We start from the raw sequence: 27,356 nt of genomic DNA on the forward strand, positions 1-27,356 counted from the left end.
AGAAACGTCTAGTTTACTGCATCGCGAAGATTTTTACAACAAAACATGAATCACACCTGATATGGTTTAAAATTCATGTGGATCCACGGTCAACAACAACAACAACAACAACAACAACAAAAACCCTCTTCTCTTAAGCCCTGTCTCTGTGGGAATTCCAGCACACGCTGCCTGCAGCCCGCCGCCCCGCCACCTTAAGAGCTCTTGTCCCTCCCCCGCCGCCGTAGCTCCCCCCAGCCTCCCATTGGCCGGCCTCTCCGGCGGAGCAGCTCGCAGAAATGCAAAACTTGTTGCTGGCGGTGTGAAACGCGGCCATCGCGCGCACAGCCTCAGCGCCACGCAGCAGCAGCAGCAGCAGCAGCAGCAGCATGTGAAGCGCGAGCCTGAACCGAGGACGGGCGACTGAGAGAAATCAGCCGGAGCGCGCGCGCGCACGTGTGAGCGCCTCAGTAATAGAAATTCACCGCAAGCGGCGCGTTCGCACGGAACATGAGCAGCAGCGGCGGGAGCGCGTTCCCGAGCAGCTCTGTGTTTGCGGAGTTCGGCTAGAGTGTGTGTGTGTATGTGTGTGTGTGTGTGTGTGTGTGTGTGTGTGTGTGTGTATGAGACGGGCTCTTCGGCTTTACTCCGTAACACACACGTGGAGACCGGAGTGTTCGCGGGTTCGTCGCCTGCTGAAACCCACGCCAGGCGCTCTTCTGCCCATCCTTCAGTCTGAAAGACACCGGCGCCGCACACTCTCCGACTGGAATGGCTTTCTGTAGCCGAACTCTTCAGAGCAGAGTGTAGGAAGGCTGGGCGTCCTCGCCACGCGCGTCTGATGAGGATTTCGAGTCCCAGTATTTTAAGAGTGCTTGCTCTCCGGACATTTGACAGCAGAGTGGAATTATGTTTTTTGGAGGCGGAATGATCCCGCGGAGCGTATCCTGTATTTCACTCCGTGCGCGAGTGTCCTCAGTTTTGCAGATACGTTTGCAGCCTTTGTGAACTTTTTTGCATAAAGGGAGTACTTTTTATGTCTCCATACCCCAGATCTTTTTGTCCCACAGGTTCGGGAGCGCATGTAGGCTTTCACCGGGTATCGCAAAGAAAGCTTTAACTGTCGAGCATTTTAAAGCGAATATTTTTTTTTATTATTTTGAGAAAAAAAAACATGGAGCAGTTTATGTTTTAAAACTGGGTGAACTTTATCGGTGAGTTTCACGTTTTCTCACCAACATGGATATTCCTTTACTTTAGCTCTTAGCCACTGACTTTTAATATTTTGTTTGTGTATTACATTTTTGCTTATTTTGGTCTATAATTTTCGCCCTGTTTATTGTGTGTGGACTCGGCTGAAGACGTGCAACTAAGGGAGGCGGCAGACGCTGCCGTGCAGCCAGGCAAGCTGGCTGTCATGCGGGATTGATCGCGGGAAGTATGTTTGGGCTGGAACAGTTAGGTCCCCAGATTAATTGCAGAAACGCCGGCCACGCTGAAAAAAACTTAAGCCAGCCAAGAGTAACCATGAGCTCTCATTACAAGAGCCCAGGTTTCCACTCCGGAGGACCGCCAGGGACGGTTGAGCCTGGTATGGGCCCCCTAAACGAGCCTCCTATGCTTGCGCTCAATATGAACATGAATGGAGGAGAGCAGTACGGAGGCTTCCACCCTCGGGGCCACTCGGACATGCATGCGGGAGGACTTCAGCAGCAGCAACAGCAACAGCAGGCACCCATGCATGGTTTTTTTAACAACCAACAACCTCATAATCATCCCCATGGCCATCAGGCTCATCCCCACCAACATCATCCACACTTTGGGGGAAACTTTGCAGACCCCGGGCCTGGATCCTCCTGCTTACACGGGGGTAGGATAATGGGCTATGGGAGCAGTATGGGGCCTCAGCAGGGATTCACAGAGGGCTTTGACCCACTCTCTGATGGCCAGTCGGGGGATGGATTCTCTCAGCAGCAGCCACAGCAGCAACAACAGAGGCCAGGCTCAATGCCTGACTTTCAGCACCACGGACCCTCCAGTGGAAACCACCCAGTCCCTGCCCCTTGCCTGCCCCTCGACCAGTCACCAAACCGGGCTGCCTCCTTCCATGGCCTTCCTTCCTCTTCCTCATCATCATCAGAAAGTCATAACCTGGAGTCCAGACGCATACCCCCACAAGGCAGTGTTGAGGGTTTGGACTACAATTTCCCCAATGAGCCACCCTCTGGACATTTTGACGTATCTGTGTTTTCACCCTCTGATCCAGATTCTCAACTACCCCATTTTGGGGGAGGGAGACAGGTGCCAGCGGCCAGTTTTCCTGGAAACCCAGGCCTGTCCCGGGCTTCAGGAATGCAGGGCATCTCTAAAGGACACCCCCAGGCCCCTCCTCAGCAGCAGCAGCCCCCAACCCAGCACAGTGTGTTCTTTGATCGATTCGGGGGTGGGCGCAAAATACCAGTGGGGATGGAGCCCGGTGCCAGGCATCCTCTCATGCAGCAGCAGCAGACAGGGTTGATGGGCCGACAAAACTCCTGCCCACCTTCCCACCCACGGCCCCCACAGCCTGAGGCTGGCTCCACCAATGCCAGCATGCAGGAGGGCGGCGTCATGATGCCTGGCCAGCCTAACCAGTTTGAATACCCAATTCACAGACTAGAGAACAGAGGGATGCATCCCTATGGGGACCCCATGTTCAATATGCAACAGCAGCCTCCCCCTCCCCAGCAGCCTCCCAGTCAGAGGCTGCAGCACTTTGACTCTCCTTATTTGAATGTGGCCAAAAGGCCTAGGTTTGATTTCCCTAATGCCCATGGAGGGGAGAGCTGTGGCTCTTGGAACAGCGGCATGCACAACCCACCTGGCATGGAGAACCACATTTCTCCCTCAGCGTACCCGGGCCTGCCTGGAGAGTTCACTCCCCCTGTGTCTGATGGTTTTCCACCAGGCCCACCACTACAACATCCCGGGCCTGAGCAGCAGTCATTGCAGCAGAGACAGAATGCTGCCATGATGATCAAGCAGATGGCCTCTCGAAGTCAGCAGCAGAGAATGAGACAGCCCAACTTGCAGCAGCTTGGTCACCACGGAGATGTCCCTCAGGGTCCTATGGTTCATGGAGGCCCTGTGGGGGGCATGCCTCAGCCTGGCTTTGAGAGAGATGGTGGCGGGAGGATGGTGAACTTTGATGGGCAGAATCCACACATGGCTCCTGATAGTGGCTGGTTTCCTGGGCCACACCCACCTGGGGAGATGCTTGGGCGCCGCATGGGTGGCCCAGGTGGTGAAGCAGGCACTCATGATATGCAGCAAAACGGTGCCGCCATGATGTTTAGACAAGGTGTAAATGGCTTAGGCATGTCAGATCCAATGAGAATACCTGGAGAGGGCCATGTGCAGCCCTTACACTCACCCAGCATACACCCTCAATTTGGTAGCAGCATGGGGAACCTAGCACAGATGCAGTCACCTGGGGCAGGTGTAGGGCTACCCAACACGCCATCAGAAAGGCGTCCAAATGACTTTTCAGGGCCACCTATGGGTGCTCAGCCCTCCTTTCCTTTTGGGGGTCCCAGTCGACAGGGGGCACCACACAATAATGCCCAGGGGGTGAGCACATCTCCAGGGAGTTATACCTCCCAGTCAGAGTTTCCAGCTGGCCAGCGCTCCTCAGTCAGCAAACTGGGGTCTCTCTCCTTGGGGAATTTTAACAAAACAAGTAGCAAGGACAGTGTTTTCGGACAGAGCTGCCTGGCGGCTCTCTCTACTGCCTGCCAGAACATGATCGCCAGCCTGGGGGCCCCTAACCTCAATGTGACATTCAACAAGAAGAGCCAGGGAGAGGGAAAACGAAAGCTGAGTCAAACAGAGCAGGATGTGAATAACAGCACAGCCAATGGAACTGGTAGTGCTGGGCCAGAATTTTTCCCAGGCGGAGTCAACCCCCAAAGCACCCAGATGCCTGGTGCTGGCAATAGCAACACTAAGCCGACAGGTACAAACCAGACGGTGCAGGGGGAAGCCAGCGCCCTCTCCCCAAGTTACAACATGGACGCTACCCCATGCAGTGAGGGGAAAGCAGCAACAGGGAGTGGGAGAGGGAGAGGGAGGAGGAAGAGGGACAGCGGCCATGTGAGCCCTGGGATTTTCTTCCCCTCCGACAATGGCAACCCTGTTGTGAGTCCTGGCCAGCAGGTCACACCAACAGCTGGCACTGGTGAGAGGGGTGGAGGAACGCCTCATGAAAAACCCCTCACTTCGCCCTCCTGGGGGAAGGGGGGCGACCTAATGTTGGGCGATCAAGCTGACCTGATGTCATCCCTGGACAGCGGCATCCAGAGTGTATCCAAGTCTGCCGACTGCTCACCTCGTGTTGACTTCCCAGATGACATAGGTCCCCACTTCGGCAATGAGGATGAGGTTTCATCCAGTTCTGATGCGCCGACCTCAGCAAAGGCCGGCCGCAGCCCTCTGTTGGGTGGCTCACCTAAGTTGCAGAGGGTGGACAATGGCTTGATGGCTGGGCAGAAGGGGCAAGGCATCGGCCTTGCCAACCACACTACCTCAACGTCAGAGGGCTACGGAGCAGTAGGCCACCCAGGTACGCCGGGCATGGAGCAGGTCCGCACGCCCTCCAGCACCTCTGGCCAGGATGAGATCCACCCACTGGAGATATTGCAGGCACAGATCCAGCTTCAGCGGCAGCAGTTCAGCATCTCAGAGGACCAGCCTTTAGCCATAAAAAATGGCAAGAAAGGCAGTGACTGCAATGGACAGAGTGGAGATGGAGAGCTTGCCAGCTGCAGCCCGGATGCTGGAAAAGGCTCTGTGGGCACTATTGACCTGGACACACTCATGGCAGAGCAGCATGCCACCTGGTATGTGCCCAGCGACAAGAGCCTGCTTGAAAATTCAGAAGAGGAAAAGACACTTACTGCATGGGAAAAGACTAAGGGACAAGGCCCCATTAAAGAAGGTAAATATTACTGCTTTGCTTTTGCAGCATAACAGAGCTAAAAATTGTATGAAATTGGAGTGATTAGTTGACTTACCTCCTAATAGTGTGCATTTTAATTGCATTTATTTACATGCGTTTGTATTATTTTATGCATCAGAGCTCGACCCACAAAACCTATGCATTAATATATTGCTTTGTGACACACTTTGTCTGTTTCACACGCACACACGCACGCACAGCACCTTCCTAGCCTTGAGCGAGCAAACGAGGCCATAGACAGTGTGAAGTGTTGAGTGTTATATTTCTCCCTTCCTGTGGTTTCAGACAGACCAGAAATTGTAGAAGGTGGATATAAAATACGGCGCGTGCGAATCGATTATTGGCACCTTGTGCATTTCAGACGCCGACTGGATGTGTTTAGTGGAATTCAACTGAAAAAGTAGTCTGTAGCAGGTCTTTCCTGTAATCTCAAGAAAATGCGGATGAATATCGTTTGAGGAGCTCTGTGGTTCGTAGCGTATAGTGCCCTTTTACTATACTACTACTGTATAGTTGGCCTTTTTAATGTTGTAAATATAGTTTAAAAAGAAGAAGCGAGTCAGAAAATCGTAAGCAGGCGCTTCAAGCGAGGTTGTGCTTTTATAACGGAGCTCCTCTCAGAGGCCGTTAGTGAAAAAAGCGAGTTTCAGGTTTGAAAAAGCGTGTCATTCACGAGCGAGCAGCTCTGAACGCCTCGCGAGGCTCACACGAGCCGAACATTTATCTAAGGATTTTGTCTATTTTATGGGTTTAAGTCCGCATGAAACCGCGAGAGAAAAGGCTTCAAAAGAGCAACCGGACTAAAGTAAACATTTCCTGTGGTTCTTTATCTCGGTTTTCACTCAGAACAACGACGCGGGGAAGATTAATTGCGATTTGAAGAGATGCGTTTCGGCCACAGGACTTCCCTTTTCTCTGTCTGTTTGCTTTGAATGTTAGCAGTGGATAATCTTATTGAAGACCCTGAAATGTGTTTAGATGGAGCCCGACAAGCGGCTAAAACCGAAAAACGTGCGTGTTGCGAGCGAGTTAAAACATAATAAAGCGTATACAGTAGTGATAAACCAAACATATTAATAATAATAATAATAATAATAATAATAACGATTGTGCTTTTTTCAAGAGCTTGTGCAGGATTTACACTAAACATGGGCCTAGATCTTTATTCATCTTTTTTTATGCATTGAAAAAAGAAACGCCAAACTTTGAGCTCTGTCACATTCACAAAATGGCATTTAGTGTTTAGAATTTCGGAGTAATATTTACTGTTTAGATATTTAACTTTAATCCAAACTTTTTAGTGCCAGCAAAACTACCTTTAAATCCGTTTTTATTAAAGGCCGCATTAGTTGCATTCGCAGCGGCCTAAAGTGTAAAATAACTAAAGCAGTCGCAGAGTAAACTAAAACAGAATGAGACAGAATGTAAACGATTAACTTGCATTATTAATATTATTATTATTATCATTATTATTATTATTGGTGGTAATAATAATAATAATAATAATAATAATAATAAATAATAATAATAATAATAATAATAAAAGAGTAATGTGAACGTTATTGATAATATTACCAACTACTACAACAATAAGTATGTATTACAGTTATTCTAACTATTATTGGTGATGCTCTTAAATCGAACTAGGTTAGTAGAACTGATGGCCAGTGACGTCGACTTTTTCTTAGAATTTCTGTGAATTTAAAATTCTAAGATTAGAATTTCAGCGATTTTTTTTAAAAAATGCTTTTTTAAAAATTATTTGTTCTTTTTAAACGTATTTTTTACATTATAGGCTGCAGTTCAGTGACGCTCCACGTGTTGTGCATAAAATTCGCCCCTCTGCTCCTTCAGCTTATCCAGCGTGTGAGAGAGGAGCTGGAGCTGGTGTGCAGGAGTGAAGCGGGGCTGAACCCGTTTCCCCGCGCCTTTGTTCAGCCGCAGGGGTGGGTGGGAGGTGGTAAGGGTGGGTTGAGAGGGAATTGATGCGGGGGGGGGGGGTGGGGGGTGGCATGGGGGGGGGGGGGCATTAGGGGGGAGTTGAGGGATCGGTTTAAGGGGGTGGGGGGGTGTGAGAAAGGGTTGGGGGGAAGATGAGGGGGTCTGTCTCGGGTTAGGGAAGCTCAGTGAGAGAGCTCAGTGTTTAACTGAGCCCACTTAGACCCACCACCTCTACACACACACACACTCACACACACACATATATATAATGGCCTGGAGAACGAGTGTACGCCGTATAGCCCTTTGTTTCGCGTCTGTCTCGGCGCCAAATGTAAATCAAATACTAAACTGTACTTTTCAGCCTCTCTCCTTTTTCATCCCCCACCCTCAGCCAGAGCGGCAAACGGGCGATCGATAGCTAGTTAGCACAAATCACAAGCCTTGACACTTTTTCATTTGAGTGGCGCAGACAGCGAGGATGAGGAGGGTAGCGAGGTGTTGGTGGCTTTGTGAAATGGCACTGGATACACGGCGCAAGGGATGGGGGGAGGGGAGGGGAGGGGGGGCGTCTACTGAAGCTCCTCAACAGAGCTCATTCAAGGCAAATGTTACAATCACTTATTTAAAAATAAATAAATAAATACATAAATGGACTGGTGTACAGAATCAGTTTCACAGACTAAATATCCACTTTTAATCGTTTTAACTGATTTTATTATCCAAACACCTTTATTAACACACGGGCATGGGCAAAAGTTAAAGACTCGCATAAAGATTTAAAAATGTCTTATATATTAACCTTTAGTGAATGGCTTCGTTTTGCATTCTGTAAGCATGTGGCTGCTACAGTGGAGATGCCTATCAAATTTTATTAGGGCCATTTTTGGATTATGGATGTACTCACCACTAAACCCTCTGCCATTAAACAGCTGGCCTCTCTGCATGCTGTAGATTTTAATACAATACTGTTATTAATTGCTCTATGGTAGGGAAGAGTTGGGCAAGCTCTACAAAAATGATATTATTTAGGCCACAAAGGCTATAAACACGGTCTTTAATTAACAATCCATATAAACAACACAGGCTATATATTAGTATTTACGTTTTGATGAACAGTAGTATTACATTTTCAGTACTCGAAGTGAAAATTATTTAGCCACGCCTGGCACAGTCTTTAATATGCAGCACTGAGGAGCAAACTTGAGAGTAAATCTGTAGTTTTATTCAGCGTTAAATGTTTACACTTAAATGTTTGTAGTGTTTGCGAAGCAAATGGGGCTGGCGACGAACTCACACACGCCAACATATGTTTGCAGAACGTGTGTTTGTTCACGCAGCCAATAGAGTTCGGGGCAGGGAAGAGTTAAGTAAGATGTAACTCAAAACATCCCAGGTGTAAATCCCCCTCTCTCTCACACAAACTCTCTCAGTCTCTCTCTCTCTCTCTCTCTCTCTTGCTCTCTCTTGCTCTCTCTCGCTCTCTGCACTCCTGTTCCAGTGCATGATGCACTTTATGAGGACTGTTTTTCTTTATAAAACAATTAGTGCCAGTCTTTTGTAATCAGCTGTTTTGGTGAAAAGCTTTCATAGTTTTTCTCCATGTCTACAAAATTCTTTTATATCTCTGTCAGCACAAACCACATCCAGACATGTTGTGACATCTGGAGGAAATGATCAAAATATTATTACAGACATGATAATTACACTGTTAATTTCTCTGAATGTTATGAAGATTGTTGGTAATGTCTGAGTTTTTACTTGGATAAAAAATACAAACACATACTTTCAATGTGCAAGATGCAGTTACAGTAAAGAATATATTGACAGATTTAAGAAGGGAAGAAAACCCATAACATTTTCCCCTTTTTTGCTCAATATTTTGAGCTTTCACATAATTTAAATAAAAACATTTTTTCAGGGCAAGATTTCCACACACACATACGCCCAGCTAGAGACAGGCTTAATGGGGTGAGAGGTCTATTTGAGTGCTCTAATTGATGTCGTTATAGACACCTCCTAAGTGCTGTAGCGAAAGAACACTTTTAACCATTTAACAGTCCTGCTGTGGATTATTTTGGGCCGCCCGTTGTGCACTTTGGCTGGTGTTGGCATACAACAAGCCATGAAGACTGATCCACCTCACCCTGGTGGATCTCTCTGTGGTAGATAAAGGCTATTTAGTTTGATATCTCTTTGATCACGTTTGTTTTTGGGTGTAAGTGAAATTGAGAGGCAAAGAAAAAGCTTTCAAATATTTCCCAACATGGTGCATTTATTAGTTAGGGATTTCACTAAGACTAATCAGACCCAACACTCAACATCCAACACTTTGATAGTACACGTATTAAACTCCCCATGAAGCGGCATAGAGTTAACCATCAGTTCGCCGATGGTGTGTGCAGCGGGGGGCCACGGATTCCATTGCACTCGCACCCATACTTCCCTACTCTAACAGCAGATTCTAATTCCGAAGCCCTTCATGAGGTGTGTAGGAAGAATGGAAACACTCAACAGTGCCTCTCTGGTGAAGGTCACACACTCTTGGCTTTTCTGGAGTTGGCTGAGTCGTAGAAGTGACCAGTTGTTTGTTTAGGATTGTTCAGTTTTTCCTGTATTGTGTTGCAGAGCTTGCATCTCTTATCCCTCACACATTCGAGAACCACTTTTGGTTCCGTAAATAACTTTTCAGCGGGTAGAATTTTTTTGCACGTGAGGTGAACCTTTTAAAGTTTATGAACCTCCACATAACGTGAAGGTTTTACACCAGAGACAGCTCTCTCCTAGAGCCAAGCACCATTTAGAAACGTTGTTTTTTAAAACGTGTGCAGTAGGGTCCAAAAATCTGAGAGCGCTTCCGAAGACGCTTCTGTTATGCATTCTTTTTTTAAATTTGACACACAGATTTTCAGGACACGTTACATCATCAGCATAACAATGTAAGTTAAATGTAACATCTTTAGATTTTCTTAGTATTTGGTATATCCTGCTTTTGCTTCAATGACACTCCAGCTGGCATGGATTCCACAGGTTTGTGCAAAAGCCTCTGATGAGCAGATCAAATCCATCGAAGAATCACCTGAGCATGTGCATCAGTGGAATGGCCAAGACAAAAAAAATCTGACCTTTTTGTGCAATGTCTTGAACATGGGCAGCGTCACAAATTTGCCTAAATTTGAAATTTCTTCAGTGGGTTCAAATAAAAAATCCCAGCTTTTCAGTGTGTGATCCCAGACCCTTGGACCCCGCTATATGGGGAGCTCTAAATTGCATACATGAGGTGAAAAACCCGCTTCTATTCTCAGCTGTGGCTCATCAAGAGGCTGAACTGATAGAAGCATCTGGGGGAAGATTGGGGATGTGGTGAAAGATAATTTGTGGCAAAGACAATGCGTCTTTCTTTCTTTCTTTACTCCATCTATTTCTGTCTCTCTCTTTTACTCAGACTCTCTCTCTCACGCACTCTCTCTTACATGCTACTGCTTCTCCTCTGTCTCTTTCTCCCGTCTGACCTGACAGTTTGTGTGTAGGGACATGTGCTCTCTTGATAACACTCCATGAACCGCCCTAGGAAATGATTCAGCTGATTTTTTTTTCTTTGTTTTTTTTTTTTTTCTTCGTTTTTTTTTGTCCTCTGCCTGCCTAAAAAAAAAATATTTGGTACCAAAGCATTGCATTTCCCCCAACGCTTCTCATCTTACTAGTCTTTTGTCTTCTTGGGTGCTGTTTTTCTCTCTTCCTTCTATCACTCTTTTGTTCTCCGTCATTTTTCGTGTGCGCGCCTGGTGGTTCCCTTGACTCTCTTTGCATTGAGCATTTAACTGAAGCTGAATGTGTTTAAGTACCTCAGGCTTCTATCCACTCAATTGAGATGTGGTTCAATTTTATTGTAGCTGATGGATCGTAATGGAGCAGAGAGAGGGAATACTGGTCTTTAACCAGTTTACTAGACAATTCTGTTTGGCACAGACGCCGTGGAGTTAAAAAGTTAAAGGCAGACCATTTTAGATTGTTATTGTAGCGTTCTGCATGTTGTACCATCCAATTGGCAAACAAAGTATGTGTGTGGCCTGTGTGTGTATGTGTGACAAACTCTGGCAGCCTAATTAGGGTATGATTTAATAAATCCACAGCCTGTATTGACAGGTCACCTGAAATGACCTTGCCTCTGGTTCTCCTAGGTTTTTTTTCTAGTTTCCTTCTATCTTTTTCTTTCTTTCATGTTTGCCAAATCTGTTCTTTTACTTTGTTTTGCTTCTTCTCAAGGCTTTTTTCTTTCTTTCTTCACACTGACTGCTAAACATCGCACTAACCACTAAAACTTGGTGTATTATTGAGTCATTAATCTTTCTTTCCTTCTTTCTTTTTTTTTCTTTCTTTCTTTCTTTGCTCTCCGTCTATTTCTGTCACCCCTTTCTCTCTTTCTTTGCTCTCTCTCTCTCTCTCTCTCTCTCTCTCCCTCTCCCTCTATCCCCCCCACCCCCTGCTAATCTATTACCAGCACATTCATGCTATTGACATTTGGCGCGGGCGACAACGTGCAAAACACATGAGTAATTTTCATTTCCCCTGCCTTTCTCTCTTTGTGTCTCTCGTTCTTTTCTTAACGGCCAAAAACGATGGCATGATTGACATTTGCAGTGAAAAAAGAAAACAGCTCCGGGCAAGCCACGTTCTCAATCCGTCATTGCGAGGTGTTCTGTATTGACTTCCGAAGTGTGTGTTCACGCGCACACACACACACATTTGTGCACAAAGGTAGCAGTCATAATTGTAGTCGTAGCAATTAACACAAGTACTTTTCTTGGCGGTAATGTTTCAGTGTTATCCATCCCAGCTGACAGAGAAGATGGTGAAGTCTGGTTGTGTTTTTATAGATTTCAAATGATGTAGACCATCCTGCAGCCTTATCATTGGCTTATAAATCTTAAGACATTTTATTCAATAATTGCTATCAATTATTCTGTGCATACTGTGAAACTAATATGTAAATTGATGTAGTTATAAAGGCGAGGAATTAAAGTGTGAGCCTATTAGAGGTGTAACAATTCACAGAATTCATTACTCGGTTCACTACAATACAGCAGTAGTGCCTGAGAGTCTGCCTAATGTAAATATAATTATGTTTCCATTTTCAGTTTATTAGAGCATTTCATATTGTAAAAGTACGATATTTTATAATAATGCACTGGTCTCCAGCTATTCTGCTTGTATGGAGTATGCTTTTCTTCCCTGCTCTCGATTTTGAGGTAAATAGGAAGCAAAATACCCTCATTGATGGGCTTGATGGTTTAATTTGTATTATACTTTATGCAATATAATCATTATTGTAGTACTTCATTTGCAGTCTGTTAAATGTATTGTTTAATACCTGTGCGTACTGAATTGACTAGCCTGTATTGAGCATTACAATACATTACATACACTTCTAGGGCCTTTAGAGCCTGTAGAGTCTTATATATGGGCCCCTACAAGTAAAGGGGGTGTATAAATGACCAGCTCAAACAGTTTAAACATAGTTTATTTGGAAGTATCAGTAAGTTGTAGTCCACTCGTATTAGTAGGGTAATGAGAAGCGTACTGTAAAGGTCTTGCGTGGTCAGTGTGGACGATGTGGGCACAGTAGGGCTGTCACAAATGTGCTATTGCTTGGCTTTTTCTTTGAATTTGTCACTTTGCTTTTTCTTCTCCTGATAGTGGGCAGCCAAAGAGGTTAGAGCTGACAGAAGCAATCTTTTGTGTGTATTTACACACACACACAGTATCCGTAAGAAAACTACATGTTGACTTAACTAAGCTTTTCTGGATGCCAGTATTAGTACTATACACACATTGTAGCCAGTCCAAGAAACAGAAAGGCTAACACGATTCAACTCAGCTCAGTATTATTATAAGCTTAACTTAATATTACTGCCTGTGCAAGACCAATTTTATTCCAAACAGATAATCATTCTAGCTTCTTTCTCTGTCTCTCAAGTTTGTTTTCTTAGAGATGGTATCAGACCTGCCCTAACAAGTATTAAGTAGGCTCAGTTAAATGTCCTTGGCAAGATGTGCAGCAAAATAAGTCTGGCATTATTACTTCTTTGGGGGGAAAAAAAAAGTTTTAATTCAATTTCTTAGTGAATCAGCAGTTTGTCTGATGATAATGCATATTTTAAATTCTCTTTATTACAGCAAGGGATGACAAAGAAGACATTTCTTTGTCCGTATTATGTTAGCAATCAAGTTAACTACTTTTCCGAAAGTTATTTGTTAACAATAAAATTGGGCCGATGTAAACAATAATAAAGCACGTAAAGCCTTTTAAAAATTCCAGAATATTTTGTTGGATAAAGAAACAAAGAAGCCTTATATAAATACTGACAGATACATTTCTTCTTTGTCTTTCTCTGCTGTTAAAACCCTCAGGTGAATGACACACGTTTACACCATCAGTACTCATGTCTCTCTGATTTATGTATTATGAGTAAATCATTATTTATGATCTGAATCTGGAACTGGAGCCTTGTATTAGTTTTAGTGTACCTTGTTTAATGTTAATTTCACTTCAGTAACTCCTCTGCCATGTTTGCAATCTATGGGTGTTTATAATTGGTCTCACATGAGCATGTAGGGGTGTGTGTGTTTGTTTGGAGGTGATGATAGACAGTTTTGTTAGTTGGCACGCAGGTAGTCGTCAAGCAGCTGTAACTCATATCAGGAGGAGAAATGACAAATGAGTTATGACATTAGCGCATGGGGCAGAGGGAGCACATGGAAGAATGTAGCTTCACCTTGAAAGTTGTTTGGTGGGCTTTATTTACAGTATGTCTGTACCCTCTGCCGCTTACATTTTAGCAACATTTCTTCAGTTTTATTTAATTTCGCTCCTGCTATGAATTGCTGAACCTTACCATTGCTCTGAGAACAAATACTTGTCTCTCTGAAATGGTAACTTAAATTAAATTTTAAAAAAAGCATACTAAACTTTAAATTTAACGTTTATACAACAAGATTTAATTCCAAATAATTTTGGGCCATTTCTTGATCTGTTGGTCATGAAAGGTTCACACAACATAAATGGTGTAAAAATGGCGTTTATAAGACTTTGATTCATTACATCGAAGTTTACGCTGATTCTGTTATTCATTATGCATTGATATGTAGTGTAATTTGAGCTGCAAACCCCACATTAGAAACTGCCAGCTGTAACTGTCTGTAAACTAAAAGGCTTTGAAGGTCAACATAGTTGTGAAATTAGCAGAGCAGTTATCCAAAGCGTACGTCGTGCATTTCAAGTGTGGTCTAAAATCTGGATTATAGGATTACCAACCAGTGCAAGCATTTCCTCTCTTTTTTTCCCCACTCTCTTCCGTCCTATTCGTCTCAACCATATGCTCCTAATCCTGAAAATTCCCACAGCTATTAAAGAGCGTCTGGGTGCGTCATGTGCCGATAATTCACACGCAGGAGTAAATAGCCAATGTATTAACTAATTTAGCTCGGAAACAGAATAGGTTTGACCGAGTCGTATTGGAAAGTGGAGGGAGAAATAAGTGATTCAAAACAAAAAGCAGGGGTCAAGGAGTAGGGGAAGGGGACAGTTATGTCATCTCCTCGGGCCATGTGTCGGACTGGGTCTGGACGTGTTGTAGATTTATGTCTCACTGCACTAAATCACTTGCCTCGCTTGCTGATGTGTGTATTAGCTTTTGGAGTGTGCGTGTGTCTTGTGGACCAGGGAGGGAGGGATGGAGGGATGGAGGGAGGGAGGGAGGGATGGAGGGAGGGATGGAGGGAGGGAGGGATGGAGGGAGGGAGGGAGGGAGGGAGGGAGGGAGGGTGGGATGGAGGGATGGGGCCAGAGGGCAAGAGAAGGAGGAGGAGAAGGAGGTTGTCGTGCCTGCCTGAACTCGTTCGCCCCATTCTCTCTCTCTCTCTCTCTCTCTCTCTCTCTCTCTCTCTCTCTCTCTCTTTCTCTTCTCTTTTCTCTCTTTCTCTCACATTCTCTAACAAGACTCCAGTGAAGACGCCTGTTTAATAAGGTGTAAATAAGGTTTTTCCCTCACATAATTTCCTGCTAATGCAACACTAGCACTGTGTTATCACAAACAGTGCTAATGTATTTCTTTTTAAGTCCAGAATGATGTAATATTCCATTTGGTCTCACTAGATAACGTCTAGTGCTTTACACTTACTAGCAAATAACAGATGGCAGTGGCAGTTTAGTGCAGTTCCCTAAATACTCCACATCACCTCTTAATGTGGCTGGTCTACAGTCAACCAAATCTGATAAAGACATTTTACCTTTATTGTGTAAAAACTGATGCATTTACTAAATCCAGATATGAACATAACATCCACAAGAATATAATATATTATAGAAACATGGTTGTAGCCACAAGCAAATAAACTGAAAGGCAAAATCGTATTGTTGTATCTTATTCTTGTGATCATGATGTACATCTTTCAGTGTATTAAATGTGTTACCCTTTCAGTATGAATAACATTTGAATTAAGCCGTATTGTTTTCAGATATGTACAAAACATCTTAAGACTTCATTACAAAGGAAATATCACACTTTTGCCCCACCTTTCTTCTAAAGGCAGCGAGAGGGCTGAAGCAAATGCTTGTGGTGTGTGAGAAAGTGAAGTGGCTACATCTTTTTGCAGTGATGTTGTGTGACATACAAAGTCTTTTATGTTAGCCTATTTTAGCATTCAAAAGGCTTCACGACACCTACATAAGAGCTTCATTACAGCTGACAACAACCTACAACACTTTTTTAGAGGCTTATTCCAATAAACATGGCTTGACAAAGGCTGCTTATGTCCATTTTCATGTCATTTCACTTCAGCCAACTTACACTTGTTTGAGTAAGCTTATAACCATCTACATAGGTTTATGTATGTTGTCATGAAAGCCACTGTGAAGGTTTAAACACTCGTCTTCACTACAGTGTTAATGCATATGGTTAAACTGGCTTTCTCTCACCATCGCACCAACCAATTCAATATTTTGCATTTGTATTTCAACAGAACAGCAATAGTCTTTTGGTTTTACCATTGTGTCCATGGCCCTGTAGAAATACAGTTATTAACATCAACATAAAATCCATTTATTCAGCATGTCTGTTCCCTGAGTGGTATCTACGCTCATTCATAGCGTGTAGAAATGAAACTCATTTCATTACGGCTGGCGTAACACAGTGCATTCGCAATGCTTGAGTTAGTTGGGTTTCATGGGTAACGATACCTTTGGTTGGTACATTTCATGGCAAATTGAAATTCAGCCTTGTTTGATGCGTGATTTCACACTAGCCTTGTCAGGAGCAGCTATGGATGGTAATTATGCCTGAATTTTTCACTTTGCTCTCTTGCTGATTGTTTTGTGAGTCATTATTTCCATTTTTTATTTCATTTTTCTCCTTTTTCAGCACCTTTTTCAGTATAAGGTTTCTTGCTGTTGACCAGTTCTGTAACGGAGTCATTTTAAGATGAACAAGAAAAATTGTTTCACCGTTCTTTCTTTGGAAAGATTGTATTGTCAAGAATGCGTGAGTGAATCGCACATCAGTTTGTAGACGTTTTTCACCCTGTGTGTTCTGAGGCATCCAGTGAAAACCTGGAGAATTTATGCATGGTAACTGTTGGCCATGATACAGACTTTAAAATAACACAGGTGTATCCAAGCAGTGATTGCATACGGTGCCTAGTGTCTAAAGAAAATATTAGTTATTTACACTTGGTTAATTTCACAACAGTAGGGTTGTAAGTGAGCAATGGGAATTATTGTTAAGTGCTTTATCCTCTGGCAGTATCAGCCAGTAAAGAGGAATAGGCCTGCTCGTTCTTAACCCTCAAACGTTGCAGTCATCACCATAATAACAAAAGCAGGGTGTTTTTTCGTATGCATTATTTCTCACTTACAGCTCATTCTCACTCCAGGCATATTCCATGAAATTCTCAACTTTCAATCAACAATACAACATTTGTGCATGCTCTTGTTTTGCAGAAAGAAAAACATCCTTTACATTTTTGCTGTGCTTTTGTCGTTGTTAGACAGTCAAACAAATGGAGGGAAGTTAGAAGCGCAGACTCAGATCTGTCAATACAAAATGGAAATCGAATGTAAATGTAGTTCTTTGTGTAAGGCACCATGTAATTAAACACATATGTGAATAGTATACAACAGTAATAACTCTCGACTTGTAAGGGTTAAAGTTGAGATTTGTGTGCGCACTGGGGTGCTGTGTGTTTTGGGTCTAACAGCAGGTGACTTGAATGCTGTGGTGGGTGTGTGTGTGTGTGTGTGTGTGTGTGTGTGTGCGTATGTGGTTTGGGGCTGTGCTGTTGTCAGATTGCAGTGTGGATGGCGGTGTGTTGGGGGTGGCAGCAGGCGGCCTGATGGCTGCGAAGTGTGTGTGTGTGTGTCAGGGGAACGCTTCGCTGCTTATCCAGGCCGCTGTGGAGCCTGCTGTGCCTGGCTACCGTGGGCTATTGGCAGGAGGCTGCAGGGCACAAGACAGAGGAGTGTGTGTGTCTGTGTGTGTCTGTTGGGTTGGGGGGTGTCTTGGTGTCTGTATGTGTTATTGTCTGAGGCACATGAAGCTTGGAAGGTGTTTGTGTGTATTTATTTTACTTGGTTTTCTTGTCTTGTCTTGTATGGTGTGTGTGTGTGTGTGTGTGTGTGTGTGTGTGTGTGTGTGTATGCGTGTATATATATATATATATATATTGTCCACTAATATTTACAAAAACATACCATGAGTTTGTTTCCTTTGTAGTGTTCCTTTGTAATTATTTTCACTTAGAAGATCATTAAAACAGGTAAATTAAGCAGCACGGTATTCTAATCTTTTTGGATATTTTGGTCTGGTATGACGTGTGAAAGCTGTATTTGTATGTACAAATGCATTTCGGTGTCTCTGTGTAGAACAACCACATGGGACATGGATAGAATATGTGGCCGTGCTTGAGTGTGTGCGTGCATGTGTTGACGAGGTGTCAGGCCAGACGTGTATTCTCCCCCTGGCTAGCACTGGCCCTCTCCTCCTCCACCTCCATCACCAATCTCTTCCTGTCTTCATCCTTTCTTCCTCTCTTTTATTTCATCCCCCTAGTCCCCAGGCATATTAGAGGGACATGAAGGTGGGAGAGAGAGATACAGAGAAGGGGGCACAGGGTTGAAACAGGGACAGAAAGAGATGAGGGTTGGAAGAGACAAAAAAAAAAACAAAAGAGAGAGAGAGAGTAAGGGAGAGAAGATAGAAAGAGAGGAATGGTGGAGAGGGAGAAAGAAATCGAGAGAAAAAGACGAGGGCTAGAGAGAAACAAAAAAAGAGGATGAAGGAAAGCGAGAGAGTGAGATGTGGTGGAGGGTTTGACCTTTCCCCAAATCTCTCCTCTTTCTGCTTTTCCGTGCCAGTGGTCTTGGCCCAGACAGGCTTGGGGGCAAGAGCAGACTCCCTGCCTCTCACACTGTGTGTGTGTGTGTGTGTGTGTGTGTGTGTGTGTGTGTGTGTGTCCGTATTGTTGCCTTCCCATGGTATCAGAAATACAGACAGAGTGTTCAGCACAAGGACGGAAAATCAAGGGACAGAAACAAATTTCAGAAAGTAATAGAAATATATAATGAATAGAATGAGAGCAAGATACCACAAAAAAGAAGCTAAGTTGATATGAAAGTCAGGCAGATAAAGAAAGAGAAAGCCAGGAAAACAGAGATGACAGATGTACAAGAAACACTGAAAAGGACCTCATATGTTTGGAACAAAGTATCACTCAATCAAATCACTCAAAGTATCACTCACAAGTGTTACATTAATGTTTTTTTGAATAAATAATGGTTAATGGAAACAAACCTTTGAGTTTTATACACACTGCATGCCTAAATCGTCACACGTTTCACTTTTTTTGACAGTATGTCAGGTTGGTAATTAATTTCAAAGCTATTAATCATTGGCATTACCTCACGCAAACTAAAACTGACTGAGGCCTGATTTCTTTGGAAGATTCATCAACCATTTCTCTGTGTTTCCTCTCTTTCATTTTGCCAACATTTAACTTATGAACCTGTGTATAGATTTCTTGGGAGGTGCTACATAGGCCATATGATTGGGTGCTGTGACACCATGGTGACGAGAAGTCGATGCTAGGGCAATGTCATTGTACTGGTAAATTGGGTCAAACAGGTCCAAAGGTCACGCTCCCTGGAGCCTTGTGACCTCTTGACCAGAGGTCACTCTGGCTTTGCAGATGAGCAACAGTGAATGGGCTGTGTGTGTGTATGTGTGTGTCTCTGGAAAGGCCCTAAAGGGTCAAGCCAAATGGCCTGCCCATTTCCAGCTCAATGTGTCAAAGGGGTTGAGGTTCTGAAACGGTCTAATTGACCAAAGTAATTGGAAATATCCCTTAAGGAAGTCGTTTGCTGCTTTACTGTGATGTGGTGGTACATGTTCTGTAACCATTCTCAGAAAAAGGTCTAATGAAACTCAGTGCTGCTGTCCAACCTCAGAATGAAAGAATTCCTTTCATCATGAAATCTCAAAAGTTAGTCTGATGACACTTTGGTGTAAGTAAAGTAGACTGCACTAAATGAACAATTGTAGTGTAATATGGACCATTTTAGGTGTAGGGGGTGGATTTTTAGATTTGAAAATAAACCTAAAACCTTTAGATTTGATTTGAGTGCATTGTTTGTTGTCTATTTATATAGTAGTAGTGTATTTATATAGTATTTATATATTTGATTTCAGTTTGGTTCACTACCATCAGCATGCCAGAATGTACCAATGCATTTTTACACCATTGTTCAGGACGTTTAAGAAACAGACAAAGAAAATATATTTGGATATATTGAGTACATCCTGTAAAAAGTGGTAAAGGGTAGAATTCACCTGAGCTGATGTTTGATTGAACTCAAATAACCACATATTTTCATATTTTCAACAGAACAACAAATTATTTACAGTGTACATTGGTCAAATATTAGACATCTGCCATTGAGGTAAGAGCAATGCAATGTAGCTCTTTTAAATTAACACTGTTTCCCCCTCTCTGTCACCTTTCAGATGTGGATCTCTCTCAGAATAAAAGTGGAGGAGGGGGTGGAGGGGGGACTCCGGGGCCTGGGGGTGCAGGTCCTCACCTGCAGTGTCTGTCCGTCCACTGCACAGACGAACTGGGAGACCCTAAGGGTCGCAGTGGGCCTGTCCCATCCTGGCGCTCCCTGCACTCAGACATCTCCAACCGCTTCGGGACCTTCGTAGCAGCGCTGACTTGAATGTTGGAAATGCAAGGATGAAGATGGGTTGGACTTTGGACCTTTGTGTTCTAGCCTATGTGCGGAGAAAGGAAGGACGGATTTGGATTGTGATCACATGCTGAGATGAACTTGTTATGCACATGGACATACATATTCATGGACACACATACACACGTGTATACACACACACACACACACACACACACACACACACACACACACATTCACACATTCAGACATGTACCCTATTGGTGGACATGACAGCGTGGCTGAGTTGAGTTCACCACAGGAAAACCTCAGACTTCTTTTCTCCTTGTTTTTTTTTTTTTGGTCAGGAACTTTTATTTCTGGTTTTCTTTGAATTTGTAGAAAACAAATAAATATGGAAATATACGAACTGTTTGTGTGGGAAGTGGTAAAGGAGGACAGAAGGAGAAATAAACAATGTGCCCAGCTGTGTTGGTATACCAGTATTAATTAGCTTATCTTCATCCCTTAGTAGTCGTTCCTCTAGCTCTTTCACAGTTGTTAATCTGAATATGATCTGGGGTTTTTCCCTGGTTTGCCAGAAAAAACAAAAAAACAAAACATGGTGCGCCTCCCCACCCAAAGGGCAGGTAATCCCATTGTCGACAAGAGGCACAAGAGCTTCTTTGAAATTTGGCCTCTTTGAGCCACTGTAGTCTTGCAGACCCTGGAGACCAGAAGGCTGCCCCGTGGGTTATTGGGAAAAGAAAAAAAATGGAAAGAAATGGGGAAAGTCCATTGAGGTGGGAAGGATCACAATGATGTTCTATCATCTACCAACCACACCCCCCCCACACACACACTCCTGAACACACACAGCCCACCCCAACCCACAAAGACTGTCCATTTAAGCCCCCTCTTCTTCCTGTTTTTTTCAGGGTTTTCTTCTGTTTCAGTGCTTTCAGTGTTATTTTAGTAAATTTCTGTTTTCTTAATACTTGTCAGTCTAGTTTATCATTTCCTTTGAGATCGTTTTTTTTTTTTTTCATCCTAAGAGCTTGTTAACATGCTTCAATACTGGTGTACTGGACAAAGTGGGATTATACAGTAACATCTTGTGATGGAAAATGGTAAGCAAAACAAATGAACAAAAAAGTATTGGTATTGCACATGTAAAATAGGAGAAACTTTTGCTGTGTGTTAGGCAATCTTGTAATCTTTAAACAAAATGCTTCAGTTGACTTTGAATCTCTGAGAAACAGTAGATGGAGGGCAGCAAATTTGCAGAGGTCATTTCTTAGTTTTTGTTGTTTGTTTTCTTTTTTAAAAATAATATGTAAAGTGCAGTTGTCTGTTTTCCTGCATATTGTATATATATGTATATGTTTTATTGAGTAACTAAATAACAATAAATATGACGTTAATGGTGAAATCGGTTTTGACGTCTTATTTTTACTTACAAACACATTTCGATTGAATTTAATACATTTTGTTAAACGCTAAACGGAATATTTGATGAAACATTTATGAAATATTATAAAGCAGTTTGGACAAGATAGATCTATATGTGTATGTATATGTTTGGAGGGAGCATGCTAATTGGCCAATGAGTTGGCAACAGCTTTGTGAGTTTGTTTACAAGTGGCATAAAAGGATTTTAAAAAGAGATATCAATAAAACTCTCCTACACTCTTAAAAAGATGGTTCTTTAGTAAAGAATATGGCTCTATATAGAACCATGAACACTGCTATGCATGATTAAAGGGTTCTTTCATTATGAAGGAGTTCTTCAGACTGATAGAGAATGTACTGTAGATGCTAATAGAACTTCTTTGAAAATGTTTTTTTACATAGGACTCAAAAGTGATCTACTATTATTACGATGTCAAGCTTGTGTCAATAGAAGCACCCTTTTCACCCTATACAGCACATTCTCCATCAAGCTGAAGAGCCCTTTTATAATGCAAAAAAACCCTCTAATTATGCAATGGGTTCTTTGAGTGTTCCTGGTTCTGCCTAGAACACATTTCTTTACTAAACAACCCTTAAAGAACCATCTTTTATAACCTATAAGCTGAACCATACTGATGTCTATGCAATCTAATGGAATCATTGAAATGAATTGTACTTCACTGAATAGCTTATCTCCTTTAAGAACTTTGTTTAACTGTAGATTCGGACTTTTTTACAAGGTACCGGGGCTATAAAACAATTAAAATAATCATGATTGCATTGCATTCATTGCATTAGTATGTATAGTTAATTGGAATTAATTGCTCTTGTCTTGCCCTGCGATGGACTGGCAACCTGTCCAGGGTGTATCCTGCCTTCCGCCCAATGACCACTAGAATAGGCTCCAGCACCCCCCGTGACCCAGAAGGAGAAGCGGCTTAGAAGATGTGTGTGAGCGTGTGTGCTCTTGTCTTATTTGCTCTAATTTGACCCTATTTAAAAAAAATAATTAAAAACAAAGACAGACAAATTCACAAGATTGCAGTAGCTGGAAATAACTTGAGACCCATCGGTGAAAGCTGGCGTTTAAATGATGAGGGGCTCAGTGGCAGAGTCATAGCAACAACATGTGGGCAGGCTTCAGGCTGGAACTACGAATGATTTTGAGGGGTGGAACTAGGAAAATGTGCTAACAGTGAAAAAAGAATCAGTGGCATTAATAATTTATTGCATTAATGTGCTATTGACATAACTTTCACACCAGTACAAGGTAATAAAGATTGATAACCATTGATAATAATGAGAAGTAAAGCCTCAGTATGTTAAAAAGGCTACAGGAAGTATGTTGGAAAAATGGATAAGTGTGAGACTATGTAAGTGGTCCAGTTGTGTGGGCTTCGCTGTTTTGTTAAGGCTTTACGGAACTGTGCAACAGTTTCAAAACATACTTGGATCAAAATGACTCCAGCAAAGTCCATTTCAGGTTAGTACTGCAGTTTATTTATTTATTTATTTGCTTATTCTATATTCTAGTTTGAAATAATTGTGTTTTTTGCATTGGGAAAACCCAATTCAGCCCCCATATCTGGATGGTGCGCTTCTATAAATACTTAGCCATGTTTGTTTAGAGTAGATATGCATCTTTGGGAAAATACCACAGTGTTGACTTAAGTTTGTGCCCCAACCCAGCCCATCCACCCCTCTGCCCCCCACCCTGCTGGTGCCCACAATCCTCCTTTTCTAAACATACAGAACTTTTCAATGAAGGAGAGTTGAATGCCACAGCTTTGTGTGTGTGTGTGTGTGCGTGTGTGTGTGTGTGTGTGCGCGTGAAAGAGAGTGAGTGAGAGTGAGAGAGAATTTGTTACGCACTGCATTTGTGTCAATGGGATATGTGCTGAATTCGCTTTACTTAGGCTGTCCTGTCACTTGCAGGGTCAATTTAACTGAACTTAGTGAGGAGAAGTGGAGAGAGAGAGAGAGAGAGAGAGAGAGAGAGAGAGAGAGAGAGAGAGAGAGACAGAGACAGAGAGAGAGAGAGAGAGACAGAGAGAGAGAGAGACAGAGACAGAGAGAGAGGGGGCAGAATGGATCTTAAAGGCAGTCACAGTTCTTTAGCAACAATAGCGCTCACAAAGCACTCCAATAGATTTGGACCCTGAATGAGACTTTTATCCCTACTCTATTCCACAGAGATTCAGAAAGGAAAAGACAGAGAAAGGAGGAGAGAAAGAAACTGATGTGTAGTGGCTCAGTAAAGAGTACCATGGTTCTCAAAGCCTGGTGGCACCATTGCGACTTCTGCTTTTAGCAAAAGAATCAACCGAAAAACAAAGGCCGAAAAAAAAAGAGGTATGAAAGTAAAATTACATTTAGCATGATTGCAGCCATGCAGTCTTCTAAAACCTCTCCAGCACCATCCTAGCTGTGTTCCAAGTCCAAATATTACCATTCTCTTGTTTCATGAGGGGCTGTGATGGCGAAGTCTTGATGTAGTCGAGTAGGGCAGCTGGAACGCTTCCAACCTCTGCACCCGGAGAAAGCTCTACTTGTCCACCATGACCTTTGCTACTGATCGTACAAAAAGCATTGTAGAAGGCATATGGAGGCCAGAATGAAATTAGGAGAGAGGACAGGATAAAGAGATAGAGACCCACCTTTTAAACAGTGTATAACCTCACAAGAAATATGTCGAGATTTTCCTAAAGTAGGGTTCTGGCCATAATGTTTAAATGAATATACAACCCCAATTCCAATGAAGTTGGGACGTTGTGTAAAACATAAATAAAAACAGAATACGATGATTTGCTAATCCTTTTCAACCTATATTCAATTGAATACACTACAAAGACAAGATATTTAATGTTCAAACGGATAAACTTCATTGTTTTTTGCAAATATTCACTCATTTTGAATTTGATGCCTGCAACACGTTCCAAAGAAGTTGGGACAGGGGCGTGTTTACCACTGTGTTACATCACCTTTCCTTTAACAACACTCAATAAGCGTTTGGGAACTGAGGACACTAATTGCTGAAGCTTTGTAGGTGGAATTCTTTCCCATTCTTGCTTGATGTACAACTTCAGTTGCTCAACAGTCCGGGGTCTCCGTTGTCATATTTTGCGCTTCATAATGTGCCACACATTCTCAATGGGAGACAGGTCTGGACTGCAGGCAGGCCAGTCTAGTACCCGCACTCTTTTACTACGAAGCCACGCTGTTGTAACATGTGCAGAATGTGGCTTGGCATTGTCTTGCTGAAATAAGCAGGACGTCCCTGAAAAAGACGTTGCTTGGATGGCAACATATGTTGCTCCAAAACCTGTATGTACCTTTCAGCATTAATGGTGCCTTCACAGATGTGCAAGTTACCCATGCCATGGGCACTAACACACCCCCACACCATCAGAGATGCTGACTTTGAACTTTGCACTGATAATAATCCGGACAGTCCTTTTCCTCTTTGGCCCGGAGGACATGACGTCCATGATTTCCAAAAACAATTTGAAATGTGGACTCGACAGACCACAGGACACTTTTCCACTCTGCCTCAGTCCATCTCAGATGAGCTCAGGCCCAGAGAAGCCAGTGGCGTTTCTGGGTGTTGTTGATATCTGGCTTTCACTTTGCATGGCAGAGTTTTGACTTGCACTTGTAGATGGAGCGACGAACTGAGTTCACTGACAGTGGTTTTCTGAAGTGTTCCTGAGCCCATGTGGGAATATCTGTTACAGAATGATGTGGGTTTTTAATGCAGTGCCACCTGAGGGATCGAAGGTCAATGTTGGTTTTCTGCCTTGCCGCTTACTTGCAGAGATTTCTCCAGATTCTCTGAATCTTTTGATGATATTATGGACTGTAGACGATCCCTAAATTCCTTGCAATTGCACGTTGAGAAACGTTCTTAAACTGTTGGACTATTTGCTCACGCAGTTGTTCACAAAGTGGTGAACCTCGCCCGTCCTTGCTTGTGAACGACTGAGCCTTTCAGGGATGCTCCCTTTATACCCAATCATGACACTCACCTGCTTCCAATTAACCTGTTCACCTGTGGAATGTTCCAAACAGGTGTTTTTTCCCAGTCTTTTGTTGCCCCTGTTCCAACTTCTTTGGAACGTGTTGCAGGCATCAAATTCAAAATGAGTGAATATTTGCAAAAAACAATAACGTTTATGCATTTGAACATTAAATATCTTGTCTTTGTAGTGTATTGAATATATAGGTTGAAAAGAATTAGCAAATCATCGTATTTTGTTTTTATTTATGTTTTACACAACGTCTCAACTTCATTGGAATTGGGGTTGTACATTAGAAAGCTTATGTTATCCTAGTTTCAGTTATCAGCACAGAGTGTACTTACATCAGACATCGTGAAATCGTTGCTGGTTCTATGACTTTACCTACTAAAGCATTTAGCTATGAAATGCTGTGCTTTACAGTGATTTTAGCACAGGTAAGGGGTGGTATCTGATCTTACCTGGTAAATTACAAATACAGCAACAAAACACAATATTAATATAAATACACAAATACACTATTTAACTCATTGTTAATATTAATAATAGAAATATGGTTCATTTATAGTAGGCTATCCTTGCTATGCAATCTTAGTGCAAGGACAAAATCTTTCAGTCACCACTTTTTGTTTTGTAATACACTCAGCAGTTAAGCAGTTAAGCTCTACTGTCAGTGTAAGATGTTATTCGTTAGCAATTTTAGAGCTTGCGCATGTTTGTCAAAATTCTCAGTGCAACTGGTTTTTGTGTCTCTCTTTAGCATAGTTATAACAGCCTAGCACAAAGACACGCCAACTTATGGGAATGTTTAACAAATGACCAGGAATTACTCACAGCATCGTGTCATTTACATATACAGACAGAAAAATTCTGAGTTGTGGTAAAGAATATGAAATGTGGCCCCTGAATGGTCTGTTGTTAGGCAGATTGACAAGACTGTCTGTCTACATTCCTCTAATAAACAGGATTTATGGCTGCTTTAATAATGCTGTGTCTGCTGACAGATATTTGACAAAGTCAAAGAAGAGCAGATGCTGAATGTGATGGATGTGCCTCTGTGAGCAGTTATAGAAGCATCCATAACATTTGACTCCTTTTGGAAATTAGCAAATACTGGGGCTGCTCGCATATCACTTGGCAGGTATTTGCATTCATGATCTCACTCTCACTCTCTCTCTGGCTCTCTTTGCCTATCTAGATCTATCTACCTATGTACAGTGGCATGCAAAAGTTTGGGCATCCCTGGTAAATTTCTGCGTTCTGTTGATTTTCTAATTGGAAATAAGTACACATCCTCTACAGAGAACACACATCTGCACATTTTAGTGCACAGTTTCTGTGTATTTGCTGAATCGTGCGCTAAAAGTGCCAGAAAAATGGTCCCTGTAGAGAATGTGTCAGTGTAATTTATTTGCACTTTTTTATGACTGTATACACTGAGCACTTTATTAGGTACACCTATCTCATATATAGACTATATGTCCATTTTATCAGCTCCACTTAACATATAAGTGCACTTTGTTGCTCTACAATACAAACTGTAGTCCATCTGTTTCTCTGCATATGTTATTAACCCCCTTTTACCCTGTTCTTTAATGTCAGGATCCCACCAGGAAAGATTATATGGATGGTGGAATATTCTCAGCATCGAAGTGACAATGATGTGGTGGTGGAGGGTTAATGTGTGTTGTGCTGGTATCAGCATATCAGACGCAGAAGTGCTGCTGGAGTTTTTAAACAGTGTGTACACTCACTGCCC

At 42.8% G+C, this 27,356-nt stretch overlaps 1 protein-coding gene across 1 annotated transcript; it reads left to right on the forward strand.

Moving 5' to 3' along the window:
- Positions 1-268: 268 nt before the first annotated feature.
- On the forward strand, positions 269-21,561 carry mn1b (meningioma 1b). The gene is made up of 2 exons (XM_017714485.2): positions 269-4,954; positions 19,969-21,561. Exons 1-2 carry the CDS (start codon positions 1,420-1,422, stop codon positions 20,178-20,180), a joined length of 3,747 nt encoding a protein of 1,248 aa, XP_017569974.1. The 5' UTR covers positions 269-1,419; the 3' UTR covers positions 20,181-21,561.
- Positions 21,562-27,356: the final 5,795 nt, after the last annotated feature.

This window comes from Pygocentrus nattereri, chromosome 20, assembly GCF_015220715.1.
Source record: "Pygocentrus nattereri isolate fPygNat1 chromosome 20, fPygNat1.pri, whole genome shotgun sequence".
Taxonomy (NCBI): Eukaryota; Metazoa; Chordata; class Actinopteri; order Characiformes; family Serrasalmidae; genus Pygocentrus; species Pygocentrus nattereri.